Source organism: Procambarus clarkii, chromosome 92 (assembly GCF_040958095.1).
Source record: "Procambarus clarkii isolate CNS0578487 chromosome 92, FALCON_Pclarkii_2.0, whole genome shotgun sequence".
Lineage (NCBI taxonomy): Eukaryota > Metazoa > Arthropoda > Malacostraca > Decapoda > Cambaridae > Procambarus > Procambarus clarkii.
Window position 1 is genome coordinate 15,503,182 of NC_091241.1, and position 16,030 is coordinate 15,519,211.

General features: G+C 48.5%; 1 protein-coding gene across 1 annotated transcript in view; it reads left to right on the top strand.

Annotated features, from left to right (window-relative positions):
* Positions 1-15,780, top strand: part of scat (VPS54 subunit of GARP complex scat) — a 154,096-nt gene extending 138,316 nt beyond the window's left edge. Inside the window, exon 21 of the mRNA XM_069318994.1 lies at positions 14,671-15,780. Coding sequence (XP_069175095.1) covers positions 14,671-14,779 — 109 coding nt within the window. The 3' untranslated portion in view covers positions 14,780-15,780. The remainder of the gene's footprint in view (positions 1-14,670) is intronic.
* The last annotated feature ends 250 nt before the right edge of the window (positions 15,781-16,030 follow it).

The following is a 16,030-nucleotide window of genomic DNA, read 5'->3' on the forward strand; positions in this document are numbered from 1 at the left end:
ATATTTTTATATTTTTAGGCAATGCTGTGGTCACAAGCTGAATACCAGTGCTGTTAGCTGATGCTGTGTGCACCAGCCTTGGTTGCTCACTCAGTACTGAGGCTCTCACACCTGGGAATGTTGCCAACGATATTTTTTTTAAATGGCGTCTGTTTACAAGAACCCTGAGGAAGCTGATGTGAACCCTGTGTCACAGCGGGAGTTTTGAATGCTGCGCTGTACCTAAGAGCACCCTGAGGTGCTCTGCACACCCCTGATCTAGTGCCTCAAAGTACTTTGCGCCGTGCAGTGGTTAACCTAGAAGATTGACAGACGTTCACTCCACCTACGAACACAACTTGACCCTCCCAGGATACGTTGTTCTAACACTAGTAGCTCGCTGGCTACCAACAGACAGTTCACTACCTTCAATGATCAGACCTATCCTGTTTCGACCAAAACAAGCCCTGTTTTCCTGAGGACTGCCCTTGCTGGACACTCCTGGTGAACTGCTTTCCGCCGTCCAGCGTACCTCTCACATCACTTCTGAGGAAAGAAAATCATATAATACAAAGGAAATCACACCTGTTTCAGTGAGATCACAGCCTTCCAAGAGTGAACACAGAAAATGAGTCAGGTGCAGTCGACAAATGGCATTAATATCATCACATCTCCCCTCCTAAAAGAATTTCTTTTACCTCTTGAAACAAAAACATATTAGTGCTATAGATGCATAATAAGGCATCTGCTACTACATTATCAACTACTTTTGTGTACTCACCTAGTTGTACTCAGCTAGTTGTGCTTGTGGGGGTTGAGCTCTGGCTCTTTGGCCCCAGGCACGCTTTAATCGACTGTGCCACGACATGGTAAAAGAATTGCAACCGGGAGTTCATCTGCCCTCACAGAGATCCTGCAGTCTCTCTGAGACACAAACCAGGGTTTTACACAATTCCCCCGTGCACCCGGGCTGTCAATAAGCTGTTCTACCTCTTTGCCCTTATTCATTTATACTCAGAAATCATAATAGTGTGATGCATCAAATGAACAAATCAACAAGGGCCGTGATGAGGGTTTGAATCTACGTCCGACTAGAGCAGCTTATTCTAGATTTATTCTAGAATAGAATAAAGTGGTACCTCGGTTTAAGAGTTTAATCCGTTCCTGGAGACAGCTCGTAACCCAAAGCTAATTTCCCCATAAGAAATAATGGGAAATGAATTAATCCGTTCCTGACTACCCAAAAACCTCACTTCAAACTAAATTTTATACCTAATTCATCTAAATCTACACTACAAAACTATGTTCAAGTTATTACCATTGCTGATGACTGCTGTTGGCGTATGGAAGATGGTGAGGAGGGGGGAGGAGGAGAGGTGTTACTATTTGAAAAGGGAGTCCCCTTCCATTATAACATCAGGCAGTGAGGCCTTCTCTGTTGTGCACACTCTGGCACGTTTTGCCTGCATACCACTAGGACCTGCTTGTGGTTCACTACTTGCTAGTCTTACTAAGAATCTGTCTACTGTCGGGGAACGCGAGGCAAGTGACAGTATACAAGATATCCTAAGTACTTTATCCTGTCAATGGTCGCCAACGTTGGGGTGTCTCTCTCTCTTCATGGACACCACCCAGTAGTATTAGCGATAACTGTACCGTAGCCCTGCGGGTCTTCACTCAATCCTCGCGGCGCCACTGTTTGCCAGGAGAGTATCCCAGTCGATCTCCAGCTGGCTTTTATAGCCAAAGACGAGTGGGAACACAGTTTGCTCTCTCCCAACCGAGTGCCCGCCCCGACAAGGGCTCTACTACTAACTGCAAGGTCGCCAACTGGTGTTTCCCGTGTCCAGTAACACGTCAGTGGTATTGTAGAATTGTGGTACTAATGGCAGAGCTCACTCATTAAATCTGGTCTCAGGCAGGTATATGTCTGTAATACTCTCACTCTTTGGAACTGTTCTATAACAACAAGATATATGGAGGGATAATACAAATGCAAAGGTATTTTGTATTTTACTTAAAACTTCAAAGTATTATATCCGTATCAACAACGAAACATCAAGTACAATGCAGAAAGTCACTCTCTCTTCATAAAACTGGGGTTCATCTAGAGGGCAATACTCCCCCCTCCTGTCAATGTCATAATCAGCTGAGCGGCCCCCCTCACCGTGCGAATGTTTAGTACTTGTTTCTTTGGCGTGAAGCGCCTGATTCTTTAAATTCGCATGGATCACTATGTTTGTAATCAACACAATATGTTCTATAATGGCAATAGAATGCAATGGATCACCCCACTGATCTCAAGTTCAATAACTCATTTCTACAGCACTTAACATAATATTTCACTATAATGGCGTAATACACTGTACTTCATAATAATTACAATGAATGCAATTAACCACAGTACTGCCCTTAGATTCAGTAACTCCTCTCGAAGGCGATAACACAATTAATCACTGCACACATGGAAATGTTATTCATCACACCAACATATACATATACAGAGATAAATTCATCAATATCGATAATAATAAGATAAATACTGGGCACACAGCCTAACACCAATAACTGGTACACTTATATATATATTCTCTGGCATAAGTTATCATATTAATGTCACATGAAAGAAATCATCAACGACACAGTCAACTCTTCAATAATTCCAGGTGCCTGCACACACCACGTATATAAATATCGTGAGAGCTCTGTACAGCCTCACTCTGCACAACTGTGCCTTACTGTGACAGACATTAGTGAGCCTTGCTCACGACATGAAAGATACTCTGGCTAAATATATAGCTGACTAAAGGGGAATTGGGAGGGAAACTAGAATCACCTACTTCCACCTCACTGATGTGGACTCGCCCTCCGGTGAGAGTTGAATTGTAGCTCCTGGTCCTGGCTCTCGCCTCGTTGTAGGGAACGCCCCCACACACACACACTGATGCGTTCTCCAGGAACCCAATCAACGTCCCAAAATAAGCGCGTCGTCACCGTGCTCTGTCCTCCGCAGGTCCGTGCTCCTCCACAACGTCTTGCAGGGTTGGAGTCGGTCTCCCGGCCGTCGACTTCTCCTCATAACTACGGCTGCCAGCCTACTTCTTGGCTGCAGTCGTCCTGATTCCCAATTAGTTTTCTTCTTTCACTGCTTCCCGGTGGATTGGCCCAGCCGCTACGTCGTCACTGTGAAGCTATCATATGCCCCAGACGTCACTGTCTAGACTTCACTTCTTGCACAGCACCTGTCCCTGGAGCACTTGTTGCTCAATATTCCGTCGATTCCCTCTTCAGTCCAACACATGAACAAGGGAAGACCTCATAGCGTACTTGTAGACTACGGGTGATGCGTAAAATCCACGGGAGCGGGGTACAACTGTCAAATCTGACAGGACCAACCTTCGCACATCCGTCCACCTTGATGTGTCGTGTCAGACTGGTAGCGCCAAAGAGGCGCAATCTCCAGACCCCCCCTGCCTTCGTGACGTCATACTTGCCAGGGGCGGTTTTCATTGGCACCAGATTGGTCACTGTCAGTGACCAATCTGGTGCCACTGACGTCACACAGTTTTGGCGGCAAAACGGAGGGGCCAGCGCCATATTGGCGCCCTAAAGGGCCTAAACCACAGGCCAAAATACTTTTCTTTCACGAATTTCTCGCCAACGCGAGAACACTACACTCTCCCACATATATCAAATTGTTGCCCGCAACATAGAGAACGCTCGGGAAAAGTGGATATGACTCTTACAGCAGGCGTGGGAGAAATATAAGGGGGGGAACACCGTCACACTAAAGACACTTGTTTTTTCCTGAGGACCACATAAAGAATATTGTGCTAGGAACCTATGCCACGCTTTCTAACTTCAGAATTGCTTTTAGATACATGGATGGCGATATACTAAAGAAATTGTTCACAACTTTTGTTAGGCCAAAGCTAGAATATGCAGCGGTTGTGTGGTGCCCATATCTTAAGAAGCACATCAACAAACTGGAAAAGGTGCAAAGACATGCTACTAAGTGACTCCCAGAACTGAAGGGCAAGAGCTACGAGGAGAGGTTAGAGGCATTAAATATGCCAAAACTAGAAGACAGTAGAAAAAGAGGTGATATGATCACTACATACAAAATAGTAACAGGAATTGATAAAATTGATAGGGAAGATTTCCTGAGACCTGGAACTTTAAGAACAAGAGGTCATAGATTTAAACTAGCTAAACACAGATGCCGAAGAAATATAAGAAAATTCACTTTCACAAACAGAGTGGTAGACGGTTAGAATAAGTTAGGTGAGAAGGTGGTGGAGGCCAAGACCGTCAGTAGTTTCAAAGCGTTATATGACAAAGAGTGCTGGGAAGACGGGACACCACGAGCGTAGCTCTCATCCTGTAACTACACTTAGGTAATTACTTGTCTGTAGTAAGACATCACATTGTCATTTAAAAGGTCAATGCAACGGCTTGCTACAGCTTTATCTGGGCGAGTTTTTTCAACAAAACTTTGCAATTCTTCCCATACTTCACACATTTTCTTAACACTTTAGCGTTACCACTTTTTGTGTTGAGGTCGCACAGTGGACTCGCTCACGAGTCACGAGAAAAAATATTTCTATAAATTCTATTTGTTATGCGATCGACTTTGGGATAGTTTGAAAATGTCCGCCGTGAAATTTCTGTTTTCTCTAATAGCCACATAGCCTATTTGGGAGAACGGCGTAGCATTGCACCATCGAGGTGAGACCATTGTATTGTTGACACGACAAGTGTAATCGACGTAGTTTTCTGTGGGGAGCCCCTACGGCTCCCTGGAGCTTATCGGGCTAATGTGTGTTATGTTAGACCGGGACATTAGCTAAGGAGTTCAGACCTACCAGGGACCAGCGCCAGAACCTGGCCCCTTCAGAGAGGTTTCAGGGAGCAATGGCCCTGGAAAACCCCATATGGTTGGGGGTTTTCCTTATCTGCCATCGACCGGGGTTAGGCACCCAGAAAGGTAGGCGTAACAAAACAAACCCCACATGGTAAGAAACTACAACAAAAACCGAACAGAGAGGTAGAAAACTCCCTACAATCCCAAGGAAACAAGCAAACAAGCAAACATCACACTTTACTGCCGCGCCGATCGTCCGCGCAGCCCTCCCCACCCCGGGAGGGGGAGGGGGGAGCCCCGGACCTACCGCGCCGGCTGCCAAGCTCCAGTTCGTTCGCTAATGTCAACCGGGATTGACGCTTCTCTGGCCTCAGTTTCCTAGGCGGTGTTTGCCTTGTGTGGCGTTCACTGCCGTGTGTTGTGGTGTGCGGTGGCCAGGAGTACTTCATCAGTGCCGGGGCTGCATGTGCTTAGTGGCTGACTTCCCTAAGCGCCCTGTGAGTACTGCCCTTGCGTTACAGGGTTATCTTCCCTGGGGCGTTCGGGAACCATTCCCGTAGAGGTTCTTGCTGCTCGGCATTTGCCTCGCCCTTGGGGCCAGCTGGGGCTTGGGGCCCTTGTTTGGCCCTGGGTAGGGATTGGTATTGTGCTGGTTAGGGCGTCAAGGTGTTGCGCAGCCTGCCACCTAAGCGGCGGCCGGTTTCTGTTGCCTCTGGAGACGGTGTACTTTTGCGGGGTTTTTCTTTTGTTTTTCATATTCTTGCCTGGTGGGGGTCTGCCTAAGGTGGTTATAGTTCCACTGGTAGTGTTTGGCGGCCCTCTGCTAGGCCCCCGTGCTTGTACACGTCTCGGGGGTTTTCAGTGCTATAATCTACCCTCTTGTTATGTTTGGGTTTCTTAACCGGTTAGCAACACCTTGCCCGGGCTTCCCGTAGTTGTTACCCTACGGGCCCTGGAAACCCCTGTCTGGGCTCGGGGGACCATTGAATGTGTCTTCCGGGTTCCAACCCGTCTTGTACGGGATCGTTGGTTGCTGTTCCCTTGTCTCCGGGTGACAGTCGCCATTTTTACCTCCGTCATGCTGCCTGTTGGGTCACTGACACCTTGACCCGGAGTCTTGCGAGTGATTCTCTGCTTGTTCTCCAGTACTCTCCTGATGTTATTACTGTTCAGAGTACAGGCGGCATCCGTGTTGCAAGCTAGGTTAGGTTGCTGCAACATGCTAGGTTGGTTTCCCACTCGAATGCCCCGTGGCCGCCCCGTTTGGTTAGGTGCTGCTCGCCCCTTTCTCTCCATGTTCCCGGCTCCGGACCGTCTGCGTGTTTCTGGGTCGGGGCGGGGTTCAGTTGCGGCAGAGACTCGGGCGGTTTTCGGGGGATGCCCCGTTCGGGTTGGGGACGGAGGTTTGAGCCTGTGCCTCCTGCCAAGGCTTCTGGGTCTTACCAGCGGCCCTTTCTTGTTGCCTTTCCCATGGGCTCTTGCTTTTCTTTCAGGGCGGAGGGCTTGGAGGCCGGCTCTGCCCCGGGGCCTCTGTTGTTGGTTCCCGGGGCTGTGGGGGATGCCTACTAGCAGTTCTGGGGTGGTTTTGCCCCTTCAGGGGTTTTTCTGCTGTTGGGCGTCGTTTTTTCGCCCTTCCAGTCTGCTAGCTTCCCACATTTGCTGGCGTGTTTTTGTGTATTAAGCGTCAGTCACAGCCCCTGCTGGCGGCCATTTTCGTCTGCCGGTTTCACGGCATGGCCACCAGGGCGGCGTTGCGGTTTGTTTACATGCGTCTGGGTGTGCGAGCGAGCGTCTCTGGTGAGTTTTCAAAAAATTTGCAGGGTTTTTGTTCTCCTGTTGTCGTTTCTTTGTTTTCTGGTGTTTTCTTGCCGTTGCCTGTTCCTCTGGGAACGTTTGGGTGTTGATTTTGGGTCTGAGCCTCTGGGTTTAGGCTCAGTGCCCCTGGCTGGTATGCTTGCTCCCACACCTTGCCCCTCGGTTTTCGGTCTGTTGGGACCGTTTTCCCAGGGCGTTCTGCTGGGGTCTGTGCTTTGCCTTTTAGTGGTGTTCTCCGCCGGCAAATGTGGTGGTTTGGGCTCCCCCTGGTTCGATTCTGGGTTCCTTTGGGTTCCTTGGTTTCGTTCTGGAGGTTTCTTCCTCTTGGGCCCCCTTTTGTGGGTTCAGGGGACTTTGTTTCCTCGTGTGACCCGGTTCTGCCTTTTGGGGTTCCGGGGTCTTCCTGGCTTGCAGACTGAGTTTTTTGGGTCTTGGCACATGTTGTGGTTGTGCTGGGACTTTGTGGTTTTGCTGTCGAGGTGGGCCTTTTGATGCAGTTTTGTGCCTTCTTTGCCTGGCCGGCGTAGTGCTCTTTGCCACTAGTCGGCGGCTTGTGCTTTTACAATATATGTCCTCACCTAGTTGTGCTTGTGGGGGTTGAGCTCTGGCTCCTTGGTCCTGCCTCTCAACCGTCCGTCAACAGGTGTATCGGTTCCTGTGCCTCTTGGGCTCTGTCATGTCTACATGTGACATTGTATGGGGGTCAGCCTCGTTACTTGTGTGAGGAGTCGCCACATTCCTTCTTAGTGCTTTCCCGTTCCCATTCCGACACTCAAAAAAAAAAAAAAAAAAAAAAAAAAAACTAATTCTATCTGTGGCTCTTTTGGGTACTCAGTTTCCACCTGTGTCCCCTAGTGCGTGTGCCCCTTGTGTTACATATCCTGTCCTTCTCAACCCTGTCGATTCCCTTGGGTATCTTGTATGTGGTGATCAGGTCTCCCCTCACTTCCTCTTCCAGCGAAGTGTGGTTTCATTCCCGTAGTCTCTCCTCATGACTTCGGTAGTGTACTTTTTCTTTCTGAAGGGGTTCTGTTCCCTTCTCTGTTGACTGGGCGCTGGGGGAGCAGCTTGCTCTGTTGCCTCTCGCTTGGTCCCGCTGTTGGTGGGCGCTTTGGGTTGTCTTCCGGCCTCTGCTGGCGTAGGAGGACGGCTTCTCCCCCTTGGGGGGGGTTCAGAGCTGGCGGGGTGGGCTTCTTCCCTGCGCTTCGTCATTTCCTCTTCGTGGGTGCGTGGGGCGTGGTCGATCCGCCCCATCCTTCTGGGCTTCCCGTCTGCTCTTTGCAGTCATGAGCTTTTCCCGTCTGCTCTTTGCAGTCATGAGCTTTTCCAGTCTGCAGTTCTTCTGGACTACTTCCGTCTGCGCCCTGGATCCTCTGCCCTGCTCGGAGGACTGTTGTCTCCTGTTCGGATTCTGTTAGGGCCGGGTGCATGGATGGTGGACCTGGACCTCCAGGTCACTTCTTGGCACGTTCCTCTCCAGTTTTTCTGGGGCTAGCACGGTTGGTAATTACCTATGTGTACTTACCTAAGTGTAGTTACAGGATGAGAGCTACTCTCGTGGTGTCCCGTCTTCCCAGCACTCTTTGTCATATAATGCTTTGATTATAATTGTCATATTGTCATATAATGATTGTCATGTGTCATAATATGTCTTCTTATGATTGTCATACAATGCTTTGGTGGTGGGGCTTCAGGTTTGCTGTTTTTATTGCATTCCCTATTTTGTGAAGGGCACTTTGTATACTCTTTGCATCTTTACCGGATCTTAGTGCCCTGTCTGCGTCTGAGATTCGGTGTCTGGCCTACCTCGACGACTGGCTGGAGTGGGCTCCCAGTCAGTCCGCTTGTCTGCTCGCCAGGGGATGGTTCTTTCCAGATCGCTGGGTTTGGTTTCCTGGTGATCTGGAGGTTTTACCTTCTGTTTCCGTCCCGGGTTCGGACCTGGGCCTTGTTTCAGGCTCTTGGGCCCCTCATTGTCTTCCCTCCAGAAGTGTTACTGTGGCTGTGGTCCCGCCTTTGGCTGTTCAGGAGGGGGTCCCGGGTTGCTCAGCGGTTGCTTGGGCGGTTGTGCGGGAGTTTGCACTTTGGCGTGCTTGTCTGCCCGCGGAGTCGGGTTTGGCTCCGGCGTCGGTTGGTTCCTACGGAGACTCCACTTCCGCCTCTTGCATTCCTTGGGTTCCTCTGGGGATCTGGTGTTGGTGCTGCGTCACCAGCTTCCTCTTTGGGGTTTTCGGGGTTCCGTGCCTTGGCGGCTCCCCGAGCCTTCGCTCGATGTGTTCACGGACGGGTCGTCTCTCAGCTGGGGCTTTGTGACCAGTGCTCACCAGGTCGGCCGAGGTTGATGGAGTCTGTCTGTCCGTCGGGCTCACAGCCCGGTTCAGGTGTTCATGGCTGTCTGGTTTGCGCTTCGGAGGGTTTGGGTCACTAGGTACTCTACCATTCAGCTCTGTTTGGACTGTTCTCTGGTGGTTCTTGCCGGAACCACAGGGGGTTTGGTTAACCGTGTGGTTCGTGTCCGGGGTGTGTCCTGCGTCCTGGTGGACAGCTGTCTCGGTTCATTCCTCTTCGTGGGTTGGCCAGTCGTCGCCGATTCGTTTTGTTGGCTCTGTTGGGCTTATGGACTCCTGGCCATGGACGTCTTCGGGTCGGCGTGGTCTAGGCGTCGCCCGTTTTGTGGCGCCCTTCCCACCTGCGAGGACTTCACGGTGGAGGCTTTCGGCAGGCCTGGTCGAGGTGGGGGGTACCTGTACCTCTTCTCCCGGTCCAGCTGTTGCTTCGGGTTCTGGCTCAGTTGCAGCCCATTCCCACGAGAACAGTCCTTATGGTTCCACTGTGGCCGGCCCGGCCTTCTTTTCAGACGCTGCTTGATAGGTGTCCGTACCCGGGGCGTTTTTCCTGAGGCTTCGCCTCTTTCAGCAGGCCGAATCGGTCCTGTCCGTGACTGGTTCGGCCTTCTCTTTGGCTCTTCGCGTCTGGTATTTTGACGCAGGTATCGCCATCTCTATGGTGTTCAGGTGGCTTTGTTGACGGTGTCCCACCTGCGAGCTTCGTCTTGGAGACTGTATGACGGTTCTTACGTCTTCTCGCGTTTTGTTTCCCCTCCGGCCTGCTCATGAGTCGCCTGAGCCATCCTGGTCCTTGTTCAGGGTGCCTTCTTCTCTTCCCCTCAGTTTGTGGTAGCCCCTTCGGTTTCAGTTTCCTCCTCTTTGGTACTGGTGGTAGCTTTATTGGTGTGCAGCCTTTCTCTGTCCTGGCGACGGTCGAGACGGCTGCTTTCCGGAGGGGTTCTTGGGGTATTGGTACTTGTTTGGTTTGGCCGGGGGGTGCGTCCTGTGTTGTCCAGTTGTGCTTTTTGCTGTTGCCGGCGTACCGTGCCTGGGGATGCGCTGTGGTTGATCCGGTTCCTTCGTTCCCTGTTTTCAGGGCTCGGGTTTCCCGGGTCGTCCGCAGTGTTTTCCTTCTTACTGCGGTCTGTCTTTGCGCCCGTGCTGTTCAGACGTTTGCAGCAATTGCTGCTGTGTTGGTGACGTTTCGGGCGCAGGAAATTGTGGGTCGCACAGGTTTTTGGCCGCCCATCCATATGTGCGTCTGTTCTTGGGCGTTCTTGTTGCCTTGGGTCGCAGGTTTGCGACCGGTTGTCTTGGCTTTGCGTTGCAGAGTTTGTGGCGGCCGCCTCCCGGGTTAGCCCTTTCTTTTCCTTCTCTTTGGGTATGAAGCTCCAGGGAGCCGTAGGGGCTCCCCACAGAAAACCAGCGTTGAATGTAATGAAACGCCATTTTCTGGGTGAGCCCCGGAGGCTCCCTGGAAACCCTCCCTCCCACCGGTCGGCGGTTTTTTCGCGTTGGTTGACGCTTAGCTTCCGAACTGGAGCTTGGCAGCCGGCGCGGTAGGTCCGGGGCTCCCCCCTCCCCCTCCCGGGGTGGGGAGGGCTGCGCGGACGATCGGCGCGGCAGTAAAGTGTGATGTTTGCTTGTTTGCTTGTTTCCTTGGGATTGTAGGGAGTTTTCTACCTCTCTGTTCGGTTTTTGTTGTAGTTTCTTACCATGTGGGGTTTGTTTTGTTACGCCTACCTTTCTGGGTGCCTAACCCCGGTCGATGGCAGATAAGGAAAACCCCCAACCATATGGGGTTTTCCAGGGCCATTGCTCCCTGAAACCTCTCTGAAGGGGCCAGGTTCTGGCGCTGGTCCCTGGTAGGTCTGAACTCCTTAGCTAATGTCCCGGTCTAACATAACACACATTAGCCCGATAAGCTCCAGGGAGCCTCCGGGGCTCACCCAGAAAATGGCGTTTCATTACATTCAACGCTGGTTTTTTATTTGGTGCCGGTCTAACGCATCCTTGTGTGACATTTTATACTTATGTTCTTCTAGAACATTCTATTGCGAACACATTGGTACAAAAATTGAAATATGTTCATCGAAAATTAATGTCAGGACAGTGAAAAGAGTATACACTTTTCAGTGTTGCCACTCTATCGCCCGAAACACCACACTATTTTCTTACGTTAAACCTTACTTTCTTAGGACTTAAACCTGGCTTTCTTAGGACCCAAGGCGAGATATATAATAACAACTTTTATGGTCAAATGACCAAAAATCCAACAAAACACTGAAAATCCGGTGAAGAATTGACATGGGATAGTCACTGGGCGCGAGGCACTGGTAAACTGAGGGGTGAGGGGCGACAATCGCCGTACCACCATACTCTTAAGTTGGCCTGTACGCGTATCTACAAACTCGCCTTCCGAGGCACATTTTCCAAGCAAATACTGCTCGTATTCCAAAAAACTCGTAATCAGGGACACTCGTATTCCGAGGTACCACTGTAGTTCGCTCTTCTCCATGAGTCTTCACGTTTGGTATTTTTGACTCGTGCTTATCACTGTCTCTTTGGTGATCAAGTGTCTTCCTTGCTGGTTACCCACCAGGAAGCCACCTTTTCCTCCTTGCTGGTTTCTCCAGATGATGGAAAAATGGAGACATTTTGGTCCATCCTGGACCATTATTAAGTTGTGATAATGATCCAGGATGGGCTGAAACATCATCTTTCTTCATCTTCTGATGTGTGGTTTGGTCATCATATTGTGACTCATCGTCACAAAGATAACATCAATAACAAATGATCCTTCCAGAAGCCCACCAACTCATTCTTCACTGGAAAAGGAGATACTGTACTTTAGTTCCAAATGAAGAAAAAACTCACCAGAACCAAAAGAGCAGAATCCCAGCCTCCAGAGAAGAGCATGAATCTCACCAACTGGGCAACTGGAGGCAAGAGTCAGCTAAAACACCACCTTAAGAAACCTAGGTTGACGTCTACCCAGACCAATGAGACGGGTGTAGGCAGGCAACCAAACACACCACTACAGGGAAGGAGAGAAAAATCAATGACCCTGTACAGAGCTTAGGAGAAGCATGAGTGAGCTGGAGGTGAAAAAATGCCTGAGACAACTTGGGGAATGGAGCCGCAGAAGAATCCATGTTAAAATCCAACAGCATCGGCACTGCCAATGCCACATTATAAAAGACAACAGCATTAGGCATGAAATGTAGCTGAAGAAACGACCACGAAAGAAAATATGCCACCACAAACCGAAAGTGAAGAAAGTCGGCATAGAGACAGAAAGAGGCAAAACGAGTGCCAAACCACTTCATACTTCTGCCTGAAAGACAAACTCAGGCCATTAACCAGAAATCAATAACCCAACCATAAAAATGTAGATATATCTGTGTCAGAAAATCCAAATGCAAAGAGATGCAAAGGTCAAACCAGCAAGATATGTTGCCAGTCTGATCTTCTGGAAAATGCAGAGCTGCAGAAAAATGCCCAGGTTTGGACATCTAACTAGAAGAGCCGGGACCCCAAGGTTAAAAATAAATCCTGTGTGGAAAGAACCCCGAGCAACAACTTACCTTGGAAAAAGAGGTAAGTGCACCCCTACCTCAACCAATCCAGGCAAAAAGCACCCACTGCAAAAACCTCTCAATCAGGGAATGGAGCCATGTAAGATGTATGGTGCCAGTTTCATGCCAATGAGAAGAGATCCACCTTGGGGCAACTAATTGTCTCACAGAGCCACTGGAAGGACATGTTGTCGATGTTCCATTCTGTGGAGATGAGATGGAACAGAGATAAACTATCTGAGAGAACATTGCAAGTACCCTGCACATGGACTGCATGCAGAGCTAACACTTGAAGAATGCTCAACATTTCATGCCACTCAAGGGTTCTGGCACGACACAACCCCTGCCACGCCTCCAAGGAAAAAAATGAGGGTTGTCAGTCAGCCAGGATGAGTCCAAAACCTCATAATGTAGCCAAAAAGGCAACACTGACCCGAACTGAAAGGAACCACGATCTATCTTGTAAGCGATACCTTGGTCTCCGCAAGAGACCAGGGTATCATCACAAAAAGGTCTTCATGTGTGATTGAAGAGGTGAATCGGAAAGAGGATACCTCTGGGCAGATGAACCTGCTGGACCAAACCGCACACAGAAATGTATGCCAGGGAAAGCCGTGGTTAAATCAAACTCATACCGATCAGAAGGATAAGAGAATCCCTCTCCTGATCCTTCTTGCAAGTAACAAAATAACAAGAAAAATCCATGGACATCTGCTGGGCTCTTCCCAGCCCCAAGAGCCTCCATAAAAACTCCACGGCAGAGCCAAAATCGTCATCCAATGTCTGGGAAAGAAAGACATTCATCAAAGGAAAGGTACAGAGGACGCATGGAGTTGTGAAGGAGAAAACTCTACAACCTTGGCGGGACTAGATGGCTCAACTACTATTGTGCTCAAGAAGGAAGGGGCAGCCCCCAAAACTTGCTGAGCTACACCCATAGCTAAACCCTGCCCTTACTCTGAAACCCTCAGACGTTGAAACCTCTCAAACCAGACCTATGGTCTGGATTGGCTGTTTGTCACTACCTGGGCACCCATACTACTTTGGTGGATGCATTTCCCATTTGTCAGGTTTTCTTGGTCCCCAATTCAAAAGCTCGTTTGTCTTGAGTTGTCTGCAGCATCATTAAGTCTAGCCAGCCAACAGTCTACCCTCATGCCCATAATGATCGCAAGTTTATGGCTTAATGCAGTCTTTTCTAACATGGCATAGATTGATATTTAGACTCGAATTTTAGAGATCTGACAGGGTTCTAGCAACTCATTACACGATCTTTGTTCCTAGTCCCTGTCAATCTTGTATTATTATACACTGGGCTTCCCATCTTTGGTTCTCGTCTTCACTCTTCTCTTCCCTGTTAAGTCCCATTGTTTTTCCTTATACTCTCCATTAGTTAGCTTCTGGGAGCCACTGTCTGCCCCCTCCTGAAATTCTGATTTGAATCCTGATTTGAGAGGAACACACCTCTCCAGTTGGTGGCTCCCTTATCCCTCCCCTCACCTCCATGTTGGTCAGTGGGTGGTTTTTCTGTTCTGGACTCAGCTTTATTGCATGAGGAGCTGGAGCTCCCAGGTGGTAGCTAGCTGTGATCCACCCAACTTTTGGGTGGATTACAGCTTGGTTTTGCAGAGCAAATGACTCTGCAAAACCACATGGGTGGTTTGCAGTCATATGCTGGTTAGTTTCATTTCTCTGTGAACTTTGCAGTTGTCTGTTTTGCTTTGATTACATTCTGTTTTATTTTTATGGTGAGGGTGATGGTAACAATCTCCTGTTCTCTGTGCCTTTATGAGGGATGCCAGGTTTTGGCTCTGGTGTCCAGTAGGCAATACACACTCTAAGGCTCATATGACTTGTATGGAGCTTCCTCAGCTAGCTACCTATGAAGCTACCTCCCCTTCAGGAAGCCAATGAAGCCCAGCCAGAAAGAAGCATTTATTACTTTCAATGCTGGTTTTTAAGATAAAATGGTATATATTCATGCATAAAGTGTAATTCAATGTTTTTGTCACCTGATTACTGTGCAGTCTCATATTTCCCATCCTATATATTTCTAATATTCAGTTGAAACTAAATTTTTCATTAAATATTTCCTGTTGGTTTTCAGGGTTGTGACAAGTGAATTGACGTTTTACTTCAACCACCTAGAAGGTCTTGGGTTGAGTGGCCTTGTATCTCAAGAGGTGTTCACAACAGGCTTGTGGCCTCCTCGCTAAAACTCCACTCTCTGATTGAGTGTAATAGCGCAAATTTTGGCTCTCAAGAGCTTAATGCAATCGAGATGTATATTTGAGTATGTTGTAGATCATTCTTTTTCATCTCTTCAACAAACTGTATATAGGTTTATTACTGTAAATATTTTGCCATAAATGATTTTTCATAGAACAAAATGTGATAATAGATGCATCAGTATTCTCCAAAGACAGTCAGTTGACTCTAGCTAACTTTATCTTGCTGCTTCTGTTTTGTTAAGTTACTTAACAGTTCCTCATTAAGGTTGAGGAATGGTCAAAAAGTCTGTGTCACTTTAACGTGATCAGTTTTTAAATAACTTATTTTGTCTGTACAGTAGTACATATTTATTCAAAGAACCAATAATTGTTAAGGTATGATGTCATATATTATTAGCGATAAAGTTTGAATGTATGCCTAGCAAGTATTGTTGTGTTGAGCACCTGTGTGTTGTTGTGTCAGTCATGATGAAAAATTTGTTATGGCTGCTTTTGGTATTGCAGTTGTAGCTGCAAGTGGTGATCAGTTGTAGCTGCAAGTGGTGATCAGTTGTAGCTGCAAGTGGTGATCAGTTGTAGCTGCAAGTGGTGATCAGTTGTAGCTGCAAGTGGTGATCAGTTGTAGCTGCAAGTGGTGATCAGTTGTAGCTGCAAGTGGTGATCAGTTGTAGCTGCAAGTGGTGATCAGTTGTAGCTGCAAGTGGTGATCAGTTGTAGCTGCAAGTGTTGATCAGTTGTAGCTGCAAGTGTTGATCAGTTGTAGCTGCAAGTGTTGATCAGTTGTAGCTGCAAGTGGTGATCAGTTGTAGCTGCAAGTGGTGATCAGTTGTAGCTGCAAGTGGTGATCAGTTGTAGCTGCAAGTGGTGATCAGTTGTAGCTGCAAGTGTTGATCAGTTGTAGCTGCAAGTGGTGATCAGTTGTAGCTGCAAGTGGTGATCAGTTGTAGCTGCAAGTGGTGATCAGTTGTAGCTGCAAGTGGTGATCAGTTGTAGCTGCAAGTGGTGATCAGTTGTAGCTGCAAGTGTTGATCAGTTGTAGCTGCAAGTGGTGATCAGTTGTAGCTGCAAGTGGTGATCAGTTGTAGCTGCAAGTGGTGATCAGTTGTAGCTGCAAGTGGTGATCAGTTGTAGCTGCAAGTGGTGATCAGTTACAACTCGTGCTTGGGAAAAGGAATGGCGAGAGTGGTGGTGTAGCCGGTATCAGGACATGTTGGGGTCGTATAATTCCAGCTTCAG